This window comes from Corapipo altera, unplaced genomic scaffold, assembly GCF_003945725.1.
Source record: "Corapipo altera isolate COAL_440 unplaced genomic scaffold, ASM394572v1 24, whole genome shotgun sequence".
In the NCBI taxonomy this organism is placed as follows: domain Eukaryota; kingdom Metazoa; phylum Chordata; class Aves; order Passeriformes; family Pipridae; genus Corapipo; species Corapipo altera.
Window position 1 is genome coordinate 9,797,296 of NW_020884903.1, and position 18,798 is coordinate 9,816,093.

The following is an 18,798-nucleotide window of genomic DNA, read 5'->3' on the forward strand; positions in this document are numbered from 1 at the left end:
AAATTAGAACATTTGAAATGAGGAAGAAAACGACTATCTCTTTTTGCATGGGGGGTTGGAGCTGGGATAGGGCAAGGAGAGGCAGTGTATTAGCATTAAAAAAACCTACTTTGAGCAGAGATCGTACAGACCACAGTGCCCTGAGTATGAATCCAGGCTGCAAAGCAACAGGATCTACCCTCTAGGGAACCGTGTTGTCACTAAAATGGCTGAAGGAACTGACACGGAGGCCAGTTGGAAGAAGTACCATCTGCATCTGAGATTGACAGGCAGCCTTTAGGGTCTGTTGCTATCATTTCTAACTCTGGGAACATTAGGAATCCAGTTTCATCTTGTGCAGTCGATAGATTCCACACCCTTTCCTAGGCTTCATCTGCACTTCTGTATCTGTGAAAATACTTTATGTGTTTCTGTGGATATACAAACAGAGTCTACAGAATTGTTCAGTTACTTTATGTGGTCATTAAAAGAAGTACAATAGGGAAAAAACTGATGTTGAAAGGAAATGCGTGTCTTCAATTAAATTCATTCTGGCTTTTTAAAAAAGTGGATGTTTTCCATGGCCTTATTTCAGCAAGGTATTTGATGATGTACATAAATTTAACCTTGTGAGTCATTCTTTTGAAGTCAATGATGGAGGCTGCTTGTACTTAAGCTGCACAAATGCGTAAATACCTTGTTAAATCAGGGCCTATGATACTTAAAGCCCAGTCTCCGTCCTTACACCACTACAGATATGCTGTTTCTCAGACCAACTTCTCTTTTATGCCATCTGCTCCAAGAAGAAAGGAAAGGGGGAGGGAGGAAGCCCATGAACAATGGAGTGATTATTCTCAGTTACCATGAAATAGATGAACTCCACCTGCTATTTCTACCACTTAAACCTTGGCTGACACAGTGCAGCAGTGCACTGTGCACAGCAGACCTCTGCATCCCTCACGCTGCAGGCATGCAGATCCAGAGGGCCCTTGAGCCAGGCCATTACAGAGCCCACTCTGCCTGCAGCAACGCAGAAGCCAGGAGTTCTAGCAAATGTTACAGAGAGTTTTCAGCAGCAGACCAGTCCTATGGAAAATTGCCCTTTTTTGTTTGTTTGTTTTGCTTTTTTTCTTTTCTATTTAGTTAAAGGAGAAACTGAGGTTCTCTCTGAAGAGCTACTCAGAAGCAGACTCAGAAGCTGAGCAGCTCAGCTCTGCACAGCACCCCTGGGGTCAGTGAGGACCACAGCACAAGTGGAAAGCTGAGGCACGTTTCCCTGCCTTTCTGTACCCTTTCCACCTGTTCTTCCCAAGTCTAGTAGCTTTGACACAATTTGCAGGTTTCTGTCTATGCGTCTTTTTTATTTCATTCTCTTCCTGTAGAAAGTAGAATTAGTGGAAGTATTTAAGGCAGGAAACCTTACTTCCTTGGAATCAGAGAATTTTTTTTTCTGCAAAAATCAGATTTTCTTTAAATTGTGAAGTCTGTTGTGAACTAAAGTGGGTTTTTTGGTTTTGTTCTCTTTTTCTCAGGTTTTTGTTGTTGTTGTTTTGGCATTTGATTTTGGGGTTTTTTATTTGTTTTGGTTTTGATTCTGGATTTAATTTTTGTGTTTGTTTTTGAGAAAAATAATCTGATTGAAAATTCATGAGTAGATCTAGATGCCAGCACTGGGTTTGTACTTTAGTAGTTCTTCACTGTGCAGGGTTGTAAGTGGCTTTACAGATTCCTCAGAAGTAAAAAAGACTGCAGTACCTCACTTATTTCCCTTCAGAATTTCCAGTTATCTTGAATTTGCCTTTAAAAATGTGCACTTTGGCTATTGTAATCTACTCCTTGTATCACATGTAGTTGTAATGATCAATTATTTGAAATTGGGACTTTTCATTCCAATACATTGTAAATAGAAGAGTGGAGCTGTGGCCAAATTACAATTTGGGCATGCTAGTCTGCTGAATGGAGCTTAGACACAAGCAGTAATTATCAATCTTCCATCATTTTCAGTGCTGACGCACAAGTTTTTGCTGCTTCCCTACAGGGCTCTGCTACTTTTTAGCAGCCAGCATTGGACATCTGTCACACATACTGTATGTCATAACAAATAGATCATTACAGAAAAAAATGCAAGCTAAAAATGTAGAAAAGCAGAAAACATTACGATTATTATCCCTGGGTGTTGCTATAACACTATCAGAATAAATCCCAAATACGTTTTTATTATTTTCTTTGTGAAACTGACTGCATTATAAAATCTCATTAAAGCATGTAAATGTAGTGTACTCTCTTTTATGGGCTACTACATATTTTCTGAGTGGCAATACATGCAAGTACATGAAAACATGGCAATACGTGTGGCCACCAGATTGTCAGGCATGCATTTTTATGACACTGTGGGTGTGTACTTCAGTCATCTTATCTTGGTATAGTTGAAAAGCATCAGCTGTGAGCAAATGTTCGATGCAGAAACAGCTGTGGTGGTAAAGACGTTGCTTTTCCCCAGCAACTCGTTGCCACTCTCCACCAGAGGTCTTTAGGAGCAGCACAGAGAGATGTTTGCCAGCAGTGACACAGGCAAAACTAAGCTGGTACTGGGTACATTGTAGTTGGCCTTCTGAGTTCCCATGGAGCCATATGCTGCTAATTCTGGCAATAGTATTGTAAGTCACTTGATAATTGAGGTCTGTTGCAGAGAGCTAGCACTTGTATCCATGTGATTGTTCCCCCGGTCATTTAAAACCTAAATAAAAGGTAAAGTTTTTACTTTGAAAGGAGAAGAGCAAGGAAAAAGTAACCCAGGTGCGTGTTAGTAGTGAGAAGGCTGAGAAAACGTACTGCATTTCTTGTACATACATCCACATATATATGTTATGTATGTGTTTTAATGTATAATAATCACTACCAGTTTATAATGTTAGTTTCAACACATTACACAATGTATTTTTTGCTAATTTTTATTATTTCTTGTGCAATACTCTACTGACATGTTGCACTGAAGAGGTAAGCTGATACTTTAATTTTTAAACTTGTGATCTGAACTGAGTGCCAGTGGTACATGCAGATTATGTACTATAATGTAGCTAGCTTGCATTAACTGGCAATAAGTTTCTTTTATTTTAAATTCGGAAATATAGCTAAATCTTGAGTATGCTGGGTAGATTTTTTTGTTTGGCTTGTGTGTCTGAGTTTTTGCTTAGTAGAAGTTGGGCAGAGTGACTGTCATTTTGATCGTTTTGATTGAATAAGCCTGTTTGTATAATGCAATTACCACAGGTTGAGGTATTTGTTTTTTTCCTGTAAAGAAAGTATTGCCCATTAGGTTGTTTACCACTACCGTACTGAATACTAGTTTTCATAGAATTTAATGACAGCAAGAAACAAAGGCAGGCTAGAAGGGTTGTATTTTGGAAAGCAGTAATTCTGAAAACAACCTGAAAGGTCTCTGCATTTAAAGGAGTGTACTTGAGCATTTGGTGCTTTGAGGAGGATCCAAGAGCTCCAGAACTCCTGGCTGCAACTGGAGGATGCTGAGCACATGGAAAGTCATGACATCCATGTATTCAGCACTGGCGTGAAATCTAGTATTCAAAGCTTAAAGCAATCTTTACAACTGAAAAGAGTTTAGGAAGAATCTGATGATTCCTGGAAGTGAATTATAAGGAACTGGGTCTCTATAGCTCATTTGCTAGAGTCCAGATATCAGGGGATTCTACAGGAGCAAAGTGTGTTGGACATGTAACACTGTTAGCTGGATGTAGGAGGATGAGAAATATGACAGTTTGTAAAAGTGAGAGTGATCAACTGTAGATTAATTTGCATAAGATTTCAAAAGATTCCCTGTTGCTTTCCATCAGATTTCAATGTGTCTCTGAAAACCATGTTTTAGTACCAGAAAGAGTTACGGTTTGAGGAAAGAATCACTGGGAAAACATTTTATGAACTGTGCTGTTCATGAGGTCAAGCTGAATGTTCTGTATGACTTTGCATTTCTAAAAAATCTATGGCTCTCCTTTTTTTAGTGTAATTACGTTATTACAGTTTTGATTTAAATACAGTTTTCCAAGTTAGATGGCATTTTCTGTGAAAGAAATACCTGCAAACCTTTGGTGAATAACTGAGGTTAAGAATCTACAATATATATGCTGCTTCATTGAGAAGTTTGCTTTCATCATAACTGCTTTTATTTCTGGAAGAAAGTATCTGGAGACTTTACTACTTTCCAATCAAAATACTGCAATTGCTGTGTACATCTTGCAGATTGCATAGCAGGTTATAAACTGTGCAGAAGACCTTCAGAGTGCTCTTGATATGAGAGTGAACTTGATTCATACTGACGAACAAGGAAAAAGTAGAAATATTTTCAATCAGTCGGTCGTATCATTGTGTTTGTTTTTCTGTTATAAATAGTGATGTCCATGGAGCTGCCATAAGTCCTTTACATTATATCCATTTCTCTGCAGAAAGAAGATGTTTGTACCTAATGTCCTAGAGAAGACCTTTTGAAAAAGGTTTATTTCGTGCAAATAAGAGCCCTACAAGGTGCTAAATTTTTTAAAACTTAGTGGACTAGATAATTAACATTTTGCCTCATTTGCACCTCTGAAACCTTCCACTTCCGTGTCTTGCAGTAAGCATCTTTCTGATAATGTCAGGCAATGCATAATGGAAGAGTGCTCTAATTTCAGTTTCTTATTAGTAAATAGGAAAAAAATAATAAAAATGGGTTACTTCCTGCTATATTTCATTTAACTGTTGAATACAATGCTAACATATTCTCATGGAGACAACCCTCAGAAATATAGAAGTATTCCTATTCTGCATGGGCAAATTTAGAATTAACAGATGTTTTGTGAATTTCTCTTATTTTATGATTTTTATCCAAAATGCCTTGTAAAAGGTGAGGATGGCAAATAGCTCTGGTATTGGGCAGCCACAGCTCTGCAGTTAGCTACTAAACTGAGCTGTTTACACAGGCTGCTTAAACCAGTGCTACTGGCTGAGGGGAATGCAGAGCCCCTCTGCAGCAGGAAAGTTTGCCCGAATCCCTACCCTCGTACAGCTTGTACTGCTTTCTAGTGAGACTGGCTGGCTTAGCCTTGCAAGATGGGAGAGAAGGAAGAGATGATAGGGGAATAATAACCAGAGACAGCACTTACTGTGGGGACCTTCAGGCTGACAATTCCCCACCTGGCACAGTTTTGCTCCAAGACTCATCGTTCCACCCATGCTTTCCTGCTGCTGACTTTGAACTCCCACCTCTGCCTCCTGCAAAGTGCACATCTGTGCTCTGCCATCCCAGAACCCTGAACAGTGCTGCTGTTTACAGTGAGTAGACCTAGTTTTGCTAAGGAATCTGGTCAGTGCCACACTATATCTTCCCAAATGCAACTGAGAAAATGTCTTAATAGGGGCAGTTATACTACTTTGAGGGGCAAAAGGGAGTTGTGAGAACTTTTGTCTCATTTACCAGAAACCTGAATTTCCCAGTGTTCTGTAGACCAGACACTCTTTTTCTTGCTCTTGGCACGATGCCTTAACTGATTCATATATATAAGGGTAGGAGAGGGAAGACACATTAAACAATGGCAACAGCTTCTCATGTTGACATAGTGTCTGGCCATTTTATGCAACTCCTAACCTTCCACTTTATTCCACCCTTCCAGCAAAGTGAACCAGTGCTGCTAAAAAGCAGGCAATGGTTTGGATGCATGTGGCATTAGGCTTCCTTGTCACTCTGTGGATAATACCTGTGCAAGCACAGTCACCACTGAAACAAAAAATAAATTGTTTTGTTCTCATCCTTGGAGTAAGGAAGTTTGCTTTAGGCCCTGTTATGGAAAAACCGTGAGGCTCGTTGTGCTAGTGCCACCGCAGTTGTCAATTGGAAGCTATTATTCACTGTTATGATACCTGCTGCTGCATTTCGAGAATTGCAGCCAGGGAAGGTGACCCTTTCCCTCTGGTCAACATGGGCAAGACAACACCTGGAGTGCTGCTCCAGTTTTGGGCTCCCTAGTACAAGAGAGACATGGACATAGTAGAGAGAGTCCAGCAAAGGGGCACTAAGATGATGAAGGCATTGGAGCATCTCAAATAAGGAGAGACTGAGAGAGAGCTGGGACTGGTCAACCTGGAGATAGGACTCAGGGGATATCATCAATGTACACAAATATCTGAAGGGAGGGTGTAAAGAAGAGGAAGCCAGACTCTTTTTTCAGTGGTGCCTAGTGACAGGGCAAGAGGCAGTGGACACAAACAGAATGATAGGGAGTATTCTGTCTGAACACCAACAAACACTATTCCACAGTAAGGGTGATGGACCACTGGCACAGGTAGCCCAGGGAGCCTGGAAGATATCCCTAGAGACATTCAGAAGATGCCTGAAAATGGTCCTGGGCAACTGGCCCTGGGTGGTCCTTCTTGAGCAGAGGGATTGGATCAGACAACCTCCAGAGGTCCCATAGAACCTTAAACATTTTGTGATTCTCTGACTTATGTACCATTTTGCAATCAGTAAGTCATTTCCAGTTTATATCTGAATATACAGCAACCTTTAATGTATTGAGAGCAGCAAAAAACAGAGGGGTAACTGGTTGGTAGGAATGGATTTCTAATGGCAACATGAAATGTGCAATTAGAACAGCAATGTGAACACATCACTGTGCAATGAACATTAGAGATAAAAGCCCTTTTTTATCTTCATCCAAAAGAGGTTTTCTGTTCATCTTAAGCAGTAGCTGCATTTCTCAGGAGAAGCTTGCCATCTGTCTCCCTTATTTCACAGTGTTGTCCTTTACAGAAATGTGGGAGCTCTCCTGGATGTGTGCAGGGGAAAGTAGGCCTATGCCCTTCCCAATATATCAGTCTGTGATGGATTAAGTCATACAGGCTTGTTGCATAGGAAGTATGGGCTGAGCTTTTCAGCTCCTCATATTTCCTGTTCATCTGCAATGTACCTTAGTTCCATCTCCTCTTTTACCATGCATAGCACTGACAGGACACTGAAAACTATACAGGCCTCCCTCTTCCCTTTAATAGAATTGTTGTGGGGTTTGCATCGAATCTCAAACCTTTTTTCACATCTAATAAGAAGACTTACTGCAAGACATGAAATAAAAGGAACCTTTTTGTTGTGTTTCTCTGCATCAGAATTGAATATAAACCCATCGACTATAGCTTTAGACTAATTAAGTCTCTCTAATAAGTTCCCTTCCTGTTATTGCAGAGCATGGACAAATTGACAGAAATATATACATTTGATTTTCAAAATGGATTATGAGGATGAAAGCGTGCTTACATTAAGCAGTGATAATAGTAATTTAACTTGGAGACCTCTGGTTTAACCTTACTGAAATACAGACTAGTCTCCTAAAAGCTGCTTTTATTTGTTTGTGGTTGTAATTTAGACTGGAACTCAAAAAACAGGAGGACTTTTCTCAAACGATTTCTTTTGGGCTGGACTTTAACTTCCAAATTTCAGAACAAAGGAAATTTGTATTTTCAAGTTTATAAACACCTGGAAGTGAATCTTATAATACAAGGCCTGTCAAATGCTAAGCTCTCATCACTATTTCAACACTATAATGTTTTAGTTAGATGCTTATCATCCATAGCTTTAATGAAAATACAGTGCTGTTTAAAATCACACACTTCTGTGTTTATTCTTATGAGATGAAGTGATGTAACTACACACTTAAACAGTGTTGGTGGAGGTGTTTTGTGTCAAACATATGATAACATACTTGTACAGTACATGGGCTCAAGAAGACTTCTGATAAAACAGACATTCAAAGCACACTGAAAAATTAAAAACCATTTTATATGCAGTACTTTTGTCATGTCATATTTAAAGGTATTACTTGGCTTCAAAAGTGCTTGGATTTGCCAGTTGTTACCTTCATGGTTTACTTTATGATTGCAATTGCTGCCTTGCAACCTAATATGAGGGGGCATTTGTAATGCCCTGTGATCTCAAATTCCTTATTTCTGATTAAACCTTTCTGGCCTTGCCACATGGAAAAACATGGGTTTAAAATTTTTATATCAGTATGTTGGTTTGTTTAGTCACAGATTTTTACTGATGACTGAATAAATGAGACTTTGGTATTTCTCTGTTTAAAGTGGTTGGAGCAAATTCCAAATCAAAGGAGATAGAACTGACCTTTTATGACTTGAACAGGCTGGGTTTTCTTCAAAACTCTTACATAGGTTTCAACAGATCCTTTAGATATTTCACAGAAATATTTCAAAGTAAAAACTTTTATATCCTCCCTTAACATAGTATGAGACTTGAACACAGATATTTTATTTCAGATTCATATGCTCTGCTTTAATCTACTGCCCTTTAAAGTATAACCCATGATAGAAGGTTACCGGGTTGTCTTCTGCTTTCATTGCAGTGTACACTATCCTTTTTTTTTTTCCTTTTTTTAAATACATATTTCATTTTAACAACATTTATGAGCATTGTAATTTTTTTAGGGCTGGATCCTGAAAGATGCTGAGGACCAATATTTTCTATATTTTTCAGTGATAAGTGTCTTCTCTGACATTCTCAGGAGTCTGATCATTATACCAGTATATAGCAGATGGACATGACAGAGGGTGAGCTTTGGCAGCACCGTAAGGCAGATACCAACTTTACTATGACCATTTCCGAGGGAGAGACAAGCGCTCCAGCAGAACTTCAAGCTGCTACTTCCAGTTTATTTTGGGGGTCCTTTTTTTAGTTGCCTGTTACTGTGGTATTGCTGATAGTGACAGATAAACAATCAGTTTAATCGACCCAAAACACTACACTTGTCTCATCTGAATATTTGTGAAGTATTATGCATTTATGTAGTTCACAGGTGTTTGTACTTTTTTTAGTTAAACTGAATTATTTTTCTTAGTTTGGCAATAATAATAGTATATGGTACTAAGAAAGTCTACAAAAATAAATAAAACTCCAAAACAATGGCACGCATATACAGGCCATTCTTTTGATTAAAGAATAAATATAATGGCTATTTCTGATTGAAATAAATGAAGCAACATTATATTTTATATAGGATTCATCACAAAGTTTGAATAAGTAGGAAATCCTAATACAAAATAATTTTGTAATGAGACTGCAACATTTTAAAGACTGGAAATTAAAAATTACTCCCATATGGATCTCTTCATGAAGAAAAGAACTGTAAAATATTTTTCTATTCCCTTTTTTTTAGAAATATCTTTAGAAATATTTCTTTGAAATGCATTAATCTAATTGTCTACGTATTCTGACTAATATGCATGAAAACTCCACTGCTTTCACAAAAACTGTATTTAAGATGTATCAGAATCCATGTGTATTTTCAAAGAGATATAAACTTGAACAACTCAATTCTTTTTCCTAGGAAGAGTTCATAGGGTGAGATGAGAGTTGGTGGAACATACTTAGAAAAATCATTCACAGCAACTCCTGTGGAATCTAGGAATTGTGTAGGAAAGGTTCATGTGAGCTCTGTTGGGACTGTTATAGGCATTTGTGTATTTCAGTCTTGCTAAGTTAAAGACTTTTGTTTAATTTCATCACTGACTACCATGAGAAAAATAAAAATTTTAAGACTTCTGTAAATGTAAAAAAATCAATCCTTTTTTAATACTTCTGGTTCAGATGTAATGTTCAGTTAACCTGAAACAATTTTGGGAGCTTTCATGAAAAGGACAATATTTATGCAAGAGGATGCAAATATTGTGCAGATAATGAAGAATGATTATTAAGAACTGATTTTCTGTTATAACACTAGCTTTTATTTGAACCAGTAGTAGGAAATAAATTATACTGTGTTTTTCTTTTTTTTCATTACTTTTTAGGTCTAACTGTGCAGAAAATATCCGTAAACACATCTTGCATACAGGAAAGCATGAAGGAGTAAAAATGTATAACTGTCCTAAATGTGACTATGGAACCAATATCCCTGTGGAGTTTCGTAACCACTTGAAAGAACTACACCCAGACATTGAAAATCCTGATCTGGCATACTTGCATGCTGGTAAGGTCATTCCTCTCTTTGCTTACAAATTCTTCTCTTTTCTATATGTGCATGTTTAAATGATTGTAATAAGAAAATGAGAAGTTATGTTTTTATCATTTATTCTGTTATTATCATTTATTCTGAAGAACAGGATTTAAAATGGGCTTAATCCTCAAGTTTTCACTAGGGTTGAAGGTTATGTATTAAGCACTGAAATCCATTCATGTTTCACAAGCAAAGCTTGCAGTTCAATAAATAAACATCAGAAGTGCATGCTATTTAGATGCTTCCTTTTGAAATGTAGTTGAACTTTTATAAATAAATATTTTTTTAACATTTGTATTAAGTCCCTCTAGTCACACTATTCCCCTAAGAACAGAAAAACAAAATTCCACAGGAAATACAGTGACAAATTAATGTACTTTAAACATTCTTAGATTTTATTACGAAAAAGTAGACAGTGTTTGGCATTAAAGATAGAACAGCAGAGATCAATCAATAACTTAGATATATGTTTTCAGGCTTTGCATTAGAGAGCACACACAGAAGTCACTGGAGGAATGCAAAACAAAACTGTTGCTTTGGAAAAAGGAATTCAAAGAAGAAAATTGGGGTGTTTTCTGTTTAGGAACAAGGTTTTTCGTTGGTTTGGGTTTTTTTACAGGTTCTACAGTTCAGAGTAGAAGGCAAAAGTTTAATGGAAACATACAGTTAGGAGAAAAATAAGAGTTCAATGGCAGGAGGTTAGGAGAAATAATAAAAAATTAGACTACAGCTTGAATGAAATGTGATCTTAACTCGGGAGAAGCAGATAACTTAGACATCACTGGGTGAGAAGACAAGTCAGAGCAGTGGGAAAAAAGAACAGATGGTGAGAAGGAGTTGGGGAATCCAGAGGAGGAAGAAGCTATGTGGGCCAAATTCTTCCTGAGATGCAAATTAATCTTCCACTGAATTACTACTATTAGTACTCCTGTGTCAGATTTTAATCTTCTTCTGTAAGGAATTGATCTCAGTTTTTGAAACCCTCATACCCATAAAAAACACAACGTGAAGAGCTTTCGTTCAGTTCTGTGCAGCGTGTACAAACTAGTTATTTTAAAACCTCTCAGTCTTTTCAAAATGACTACTTGCTTTTCTGACTAGAGACAGTGTATTATTTGTACCATATATTTCTATTTGCCAAGTATTCCACTTCATTTTGGAACCAATCATCATGTCATGTCAGCATATGGTGGATAATATCTGGATGTGCAAACAAAATGCCAGTTGGCAGAATACCAATTTCAAAATAGGTCAGAAAACTGATCACATTTCACCATAGTTCTCACTGAAGCATATTCAACTCAGAAGCTTAAATGCAGACACTCTTGGATTTTTACTACAATAATCCCACTTAATATGAAAAAATCAAATGCTTTCAGTCGACGGATAGACAGACATAATACAGAGAGCTATAACACTGGTAGAATCACTAACATCCCAAAATTACAAATGTTTGTGTACGTTTTCATGTTATTTGTTCAAGACCATATCTGGGTAAATTAATTGTTCATTGCAGCATGCTGCGGTTAAAACTATTCAACTTACTTGTCTTGGCAACATAGGAAAATAGTCATCAATGTGTTGTATACTAATGGTATCTCATCTCTATACATTCATTTTTATGCTGTAGAAATCCCCTTCCACTAAGTAGGGTACTGTAGAAATATATTAGCACTAGCAAGAACTGATTGTCACCTAATTATTGCCAGGCTAGCCTAGAATTGGTATACAGTAAAAGTGTTGAAATATTGTTTGCATAATACCGTTGCTAAAATAAATGCTGTATTTTCCTTTCAAGAAGAAACACAAGTAAAGAGGAACCTAGGTGATAACTGTGTATTCATATCAGACTTAAAGGGAGTTTCTTTTCTTCTTTTCAATCCATTTCTGACTGCTGGACATCTGAGAGTTAAAAGTTTTAGAGAAGAATTTTAGAGGAATGAAGGACAACTCCTGTGCCCTGGCTAACATCCCTTATAAAAATGAGATTTGTTCTGTGGCTGGTTCACGGTTACTGATGACTTATTGGTCATTGGCTGCACCCACAGAGAATCTACAACACGACATACAACCCTTTAGGATGATAGGAGTGTGAAAGTGTCATATAAGATTGATTTTTTTAACTTAAACATATTTGTCTGTCTTTTGTGTTCTAATACTGCTTTGTAACAGGAAAGCCAAACCTTTTGCTACTTTGAGCAGATAGAAATAAAGTCTGATCACTGGTAAAGAGACAGACAGCAACTCCAGCTACTTTGCAGGACAGTCAGAAACTCGTCACCAGGAATGGAACTGTGGGATACCTTTAGGATGTGACTGGGAGTAAAAGTCAAGTCTGTTTCTCATCTATGAAATTAAGATTGACAGTTGGACTTCTAATTCAAAGTTAATGCTCTTTGTAATATAATGCTGTAATATTAGGTTTTATTTAGCTTTCTTTGGCAGCCACTTTATGCATTTATGGGTTCAGTGGTAGTAAGGAGCTTGAAGAAGCTGCATTTCTAAGAGAGAGGCTGTGGAAGGTGGGAGGCAAAACAAGTTGGCTTCTACATGAGTAAGGATGATACTGTAATTGAAAGGTGTTTCAGAACTTCTGCTCTGCATCTTTCAGACTCTATATAATGTGAGAAATTGATATACGGAAATGCCACAAAACCAGGTCTTCAGACTTTCTTTCCTCTTTTTGCTATAGGTTCCCTCTGTCATAGATTTGTAACAATACAACTATATTCCTTATAAACCTTATATGTTTTAAAACAATAACAGTCTAGATTATACTTTTGTCTTTAATGTTTAAACTGTGCTGCATTTGAACAAGAGGACTTTAATGCATACAAGCCTACAGAAATATATGCGTCTGCACATAAAACTGTAGATTGAATTTGCTAGATCATGCTTCAAAAACCAGTTTATGCATTTAACCTCTAATTTTTTATACAAATCATCAAATCTGTTTTTTAAAGTGTCATTGTGTGTCATTCGGTAAGAGCTTTGTGCCTATTTCTTCATATTCTCTGACCTATTTTCTCAAGGACTGTGTTAAAATTGAAATTTTATTTGAAAAAAACCCAGAAATTCAGAGACTGTTACTTTATTTTCTTTTTAAAATCACATTTATAATGATGATAGATCTTACTGCTGTTCTAAGAACAAAAGTGGGCTTACTAGCAAGCTCAGGAATCTTGCAGTTAATGTTTTAGTCGTAGAAATTTGGTTCCAGTTGAAGCTGTTCATGTATATTCTTGTTATCAATGTGCAAATCTGAAAATATGTCATTACAAAGGGAAAATGAATACAATAAAAGAGTGAATTGTCATATCATGTTGGTGACTATCAATTTAGTGATTTTTCTAAAAATGAGATTATTTGATAACAAAAAAATTCTGAGTTGCTCACTGTGGGCTTGTCTGTATTGCAAGTGTCCAAGCAAGTTGAAGAAGTCTTTTGGTTGATTCTTGTATGCACTGAATTTCCAAAAGTCTTGGATGTGTTTTTTCTTCCAACTGATGCTCCATTGCACTACTGAGTTGAACTGAGCCTGAATCCTTCGACGAGTGGTACAGGGGAAGAGCCCGTACCTGCAGTAGAACTCGCCAGGTCTCAGTTCTCCAGCTGTCTTTCTCAGTGCTTTGTGTGCATTGGAGCAGCATGACTTGGTAGTGGTAATTTCAGTTTGAACTAAATGTTCATCATTTAGGAGCTCTTGTCTTATAAACATTATGATACTATTATGATGCATTATTTATGTCCAAACAGTGTAATATCTATGGCTGAACATCTCCATTATTACAATAGCTTCAGAGCTCACGGCACCTCACAGTGTGCATAGTGGTCTTCTGTGGATACTAAACTAGTCATAAGGCAAACACCTCTTCAGAGAGAAGAGGAACAGTTTGCTCATTATTGGTTTTGTGATAATATTGCAAGTTATGTGATGATACTGGGGTTTTTTTCAATATTGTTATTTCCATGCTGCACCGTAAAAAGTGAAGATGATCTCCAAGAATGAACACTACTCTAGGAAATCAGAATAACCCAGTTTTTCAAAGAGCAAAGGATGTAATTGTCTTGCTTTTTGTCCAGGTTTCCTCATGTGCAAAACAGGTGCAATCCCTATACAGTTTGAATCACAGTGGTCTTGTTTGAAAATGGCTTCAAAACAGTCAACCATGTGATAAGGGAACTGCTTAAGACATAGAACAGAAATTCGGTGATGTTTGATTTAGAAGTAGCAGTCATATAGAGGCTTTCTTGGAAGTCTTTAAAAAAAAGATCAGTGAAGGCAGATCAATTTGTTGTACTCCTTGGCAAGTTTTTGTTTGGTTGGATTTTTTTTGGTAGTGATACTATGCTTGCAAAGCACTCAAATTATCCAGCATGCTCTGGGAGAGTCTGCCACCCAGGGCCTTGTGAGTAGGGGTGGAGGATTGCTTACTCTTATGGATCTTGGCAGAACTAAAAGAGTGAGCTGTTTCCCCGTGCTGCACAGACATGTTTTGGAGAATGCTTGGAAGTAGAGTTTTGTGTGCCTGTGCCTCCATGAAAATTATAGGTGTCTCTGGGGTTGGGCATCCACAGAACAAAGATCATGATGACTGTGTTTTGGCAGTTGGCTGCCTACGTGGTGATTGAACGCTTAGTGTTCTTGAAGAGTTACATAATTCATGACCAAATGATAGATAGGTACTTGATTATAGTGTATGAGTTGCTTCACATAGAGAAAATATCAGACATGAGCTACTCTTAGTCTAGCTGAGAAAAGCCTAAGTAAAATCAATTACTGAAAGCGTAGTCAGACAAATTGAAATGAGAAACAAGGTGCAAACACTTAAATATGAGGTCAACTGAGCTCTGGCAGCAACTAGCAGAAGAAATTATTCCTGTTCTGTTCCTTTGAGCCTTGAGAAGACTGGATGTCTTTCTGGAAAATTGGTTTTAGGAGGGCCCAATGTTGCTAGGTTCACTGCAAAACTTGTGGGGCTTGGATATACCAGAAGTCAGACTGTCATCTACTGGTTCTTTCTGCTCTTAAATATTCAAATAGTTTTAATTTACAGCCTCTTGGTAAGGGCTGTGTTTGTGAATCTAAAGTGTTTGGTGTTGTGATAGCAATGGAGTAGCTGAGGGAAGCCCCCAAAGTGTTCTTTCATAGAGAGACAACATTCCCATCATCAGCGCTAAAATCTTATTCTCTTTGAGACTGAGTGGTAATACACTTGCCTAAACTGTTTCTTTATGGTATGTCATTAAGCCCTTAATAAAATACATTGGAACATACATTTATTTATTTGTTTAACGTGTTTGAAGTATCGTTATGAAATTCTGATCTTTTGCCTGGCAGTTCCTGTACTGTGTTATTGGCTCCTGAAATCTGAAATCAATGAAAAGGCACTTCAATTAATCATCCGTTCACTAAACTGAGCCCGTATCTTACATCTTTCTTTTTTAGATTAGGGAAACAGAGTTAGGGGATGTTTTAGTTCTTTCCAGAGAGCAGTGAAAATGAGAAAAATTTACTTTAAGGTCTCTTTTATATGTTCTTGAAAAGTATTTTTGCAAACTTTAATCACACTTTTCAAGAGGCCACATGTTTCTCATTCAGTTTCTTTAGCTTTTGAGAAACAGGGCTGTACTAGCAACCTGCAGCATGATTACATCATCAACAAGGGACAAAATTGTGATCCTATCAGTTGTAACAGTTGCAATATTCATGAATGGAATTCTGAAAGTTCAAATAGTTAATCCCAAATAAAATTGTGATCTTTATCCCACTTGACAGCTACATTTATCAAATTATTAAGAGGAAAAATTGATTGCTAAAAGTTATGGGGTGATCTATTATGTGATTTTATCAAAGTATAACTGTATTACCAAGTGGAAACTGCAGACTTATTCAGAATGTGAATTGGACACACAGAACCTGATAATATAGCAATTATACTAGTATCCTAGTGCTTTTCTACTTTTGAATGTTTATCTTTTTTTCTAATCCTTTCTTTTGCATCTTCTCATTCTTTAGTAGGAAATATAGAGTTGAAAAAAAATATGAAAAATTAAATAATAAAAGCCTGTTTGCTCTTATGCTCTCTGAATTTATCAAACTACAAAAATATAAAATCAGTAAATGTTATTTATCAAGGAAGGAATGGAAATACAAGTGAGTTGAGTACTTATGCAAACTTTTAATTCATACCTGGTGTGAAGCCTCCAAATAAAGGATATACAGTTTTGTGTGCAAGCATATTTAACACTTTTCTTGGAATAGTTAATGTTCTTAGTCTTTATCACTGTTTAAATAAAACACTTTAAATGCTGTCATTTGAAACAATATTAAAATTGTCATTGCTAGATATAGGCAAATCAGGTGCAAGCTTTTACAGCAGCGATATTGCTTGGGTTTCTAGTCAGATAAAACATTATTTTTGATGGCTGGTATACTTTAAAAAAAGAAAAAGGCAGCAGCAGCTCTGCTTCAAATAGGTTTGCTCTTGTCATAGCTATTAGTGCCAGTCTTTCAATAGCATGTCAAGTTGATTGGCAGACACTCCCTTTCCTCTTTTGTGAAGAATAATAATTTTAGTGTGTGCTTGAAATAAAAACCTAGTATAAATGATTTTCTGTTTGTAAAGGAAAAAGCCGGGTTCCTTATAACGTATGTAGATTACGTATTATTGTGTTTCAGGAAAAATTAATCTACGTTTTAAAAAAATCTAAGTAATTTGTTTATTTTTATAGCTGTCTTCTATTAGAAAGCATTGTATGTCTAGCAGAGATTCCATAGCCAGTATTTTTATCTGGGTAGTCATGACATCAGAGTTGGTGCTTTCCAGGTAGCAAGTGATGTAAAAAAAAAATTGGGGTCATGAAAGTATTTTTTCTCTTTTTTTTTTTTTTCTAGTATGTAGCTTTTTCTGCTGCTGTTGTAGAGCATAGGGACTCCTTTCATAGTTCCTTAGTTTCTTTTCCTGAACAATCAGCATATATTGCTGCTGAGTGACATGAAAGAAGGTGTTGAAATATTTTGATGCAAATACTACGTCATCTAATATTCAAAGCACACCACTATTAATATTAGTTACATCCTTTAAGTGAGCGGTATTCTCAGCTAAGAGTGAAAGCCATGATTCTCACTAAAGAAAAAAGTGTTCAGAATATAGTTTTAAACGAAAAGGAAAATATTGCCTAGACCAAAGTCTGGAACACCTCTTAGTACCTCTGATTAGTAGAAGTATAAGGGATGTCATGCTTTGTGTCATTCTTCCATCAGAGGTTCGGCAATAAGGTGCAGGGCTATCGCACAAGCAGTTTTCATAATGTGTGTAGCACCAATAACAGGTAGTCACAATCCTGCATTCTGTTTAATGCCTTTCTGTCCACGTCCCCCTGCGCTGGTGATTCCCTAACAGTTGTCACTTCTTTCTGAAGAACTATCAGTTTGTAACAAGGCAACTAATTTTTTGTGGTGTGAGCTTTTACTCCTGAGTGGCTTGAATCTCTTGCCCAGGTCTAAACATTTACTCTGGGTGTTAGTGTGTGCCTCCTTTTCTGTCGTTCCTCTCTATGGCATTCTAGTTCCCAAGGTGGGGAGCCATTCGGTTAACCTGGAAGGGGCCAAAACCCTCATCCGTTCTGAAATATTCTGTGAAGCCCTGATGCCAGCTTTGTGTCTGCCATCAAAACACCCTCAAATGGGCATCTGCTTCACAAATTCCTTGCATTGCATTGGTAGTCACATGCTGGATCTCTGCTGGTGTCCACAAAGACTGTTGCCTCTGCAAAGATGTCTGGTTCACCGATGAAAAGGAGGTAATCTTACTCCAAGCTACTATTTCATTATACTAATAGATAAAATATCCTTCATGAAGAATAAGACATATTATTACCTATTTAGTGCTAAAAATAGGATATCCTAACATAAAACTTTTAAAGCAAGGCTGAAATATTTAACTGCAGAGGTATAAGAAAGCCCTTAAGACACGACAGCCATCTTGAAAGACAAAAATATTTAATTCTGCCAGAAAATATATGTGAATAATAGTATATGGCAAATATAAATAATAGAAGGAAATAGTAGTATGGGAAAATCAGCACATTAAAATTCTGAGAAAAACGCCAAAAAATGGGATATGAGGGTTATCAAGAAAACTTTCCAAACAAACAAAAAGGAAGATATTAACCTTACAGGAGGAATAAAAAATAAATGTGTATAGTATCTAGGAATAATTCAGGATGTTCTTATGTCGAGATTGTTCTATACTTTGAAGATTTAAATTGCTTTCCTATCAGAAGCAGCCCTTTTGAGAGTAGATCTCTTAGTGTATCATCCAGGGAAGTTATGCTGGAGCTCTGAGAAATATAAAACTCTTAATTTTTTACTTTCATTAAAGTAAATGTAAAGTGTAAGATGCAACTTGAAGAAAAAAATGAAAATTTGGATTTAAAATGTGTTGTGATTTTTTATATATATAATAGATAATGCATAAATATTTAATATTTTATGTTTAACTTTAAATAATTATATATTGCTGATTTACTATATAAATAATTTTATATAAATTTGATTTATATGAAAATATAAATAATTATATCTATAAATAAACCTAAATAATAAATTACTCACTGTGGCATCTCCATTATAGACTAATTATTTCCTTACTTCTAAAGTTTAACTAACAGTACTTCCAAGACCTATGGATACCATGTTTCAAATAAACATAGCAGAATGTATTTTGCCTATGTAATGCCACCATCTCTTGGCCTTTTTCATTCTGGCTAT

The 18,798-nt window shown here is 36.6% G+C and overlaps 1 protein-coding gene across 5 annotated transcripts in view; it reads left to right on the forward strand.

Annotated features, from left to right (window-relative positions):
- The window catches only part of ZNF407 (zinc finger protein 407), a 334,117-nt gene that overhangs the window by 227,163 nt on the left and 88,156 nt on the right, over positions 1 to 18,798 (forward strand). For 4 of the 5 annotated variants that reach the window (XM_027650921.1, XM_027650926.1, XM_027650925.1 and 1 more), the window contains exon 8: positions 9,817 to 9,995. In XM_027650921.1, the coding sequence (XP_027506722.1) occupies positions 9,817 to 9,995 (179 nt within the window). Of the gene's footprint in view, positions 1 to 9,816; positions 9,996 to 12,194; positions 12,377 to 18,798 lie in introns of those variants that run through there. The other variant, XM_027650924.1, reaches the window with a different exon arrangement.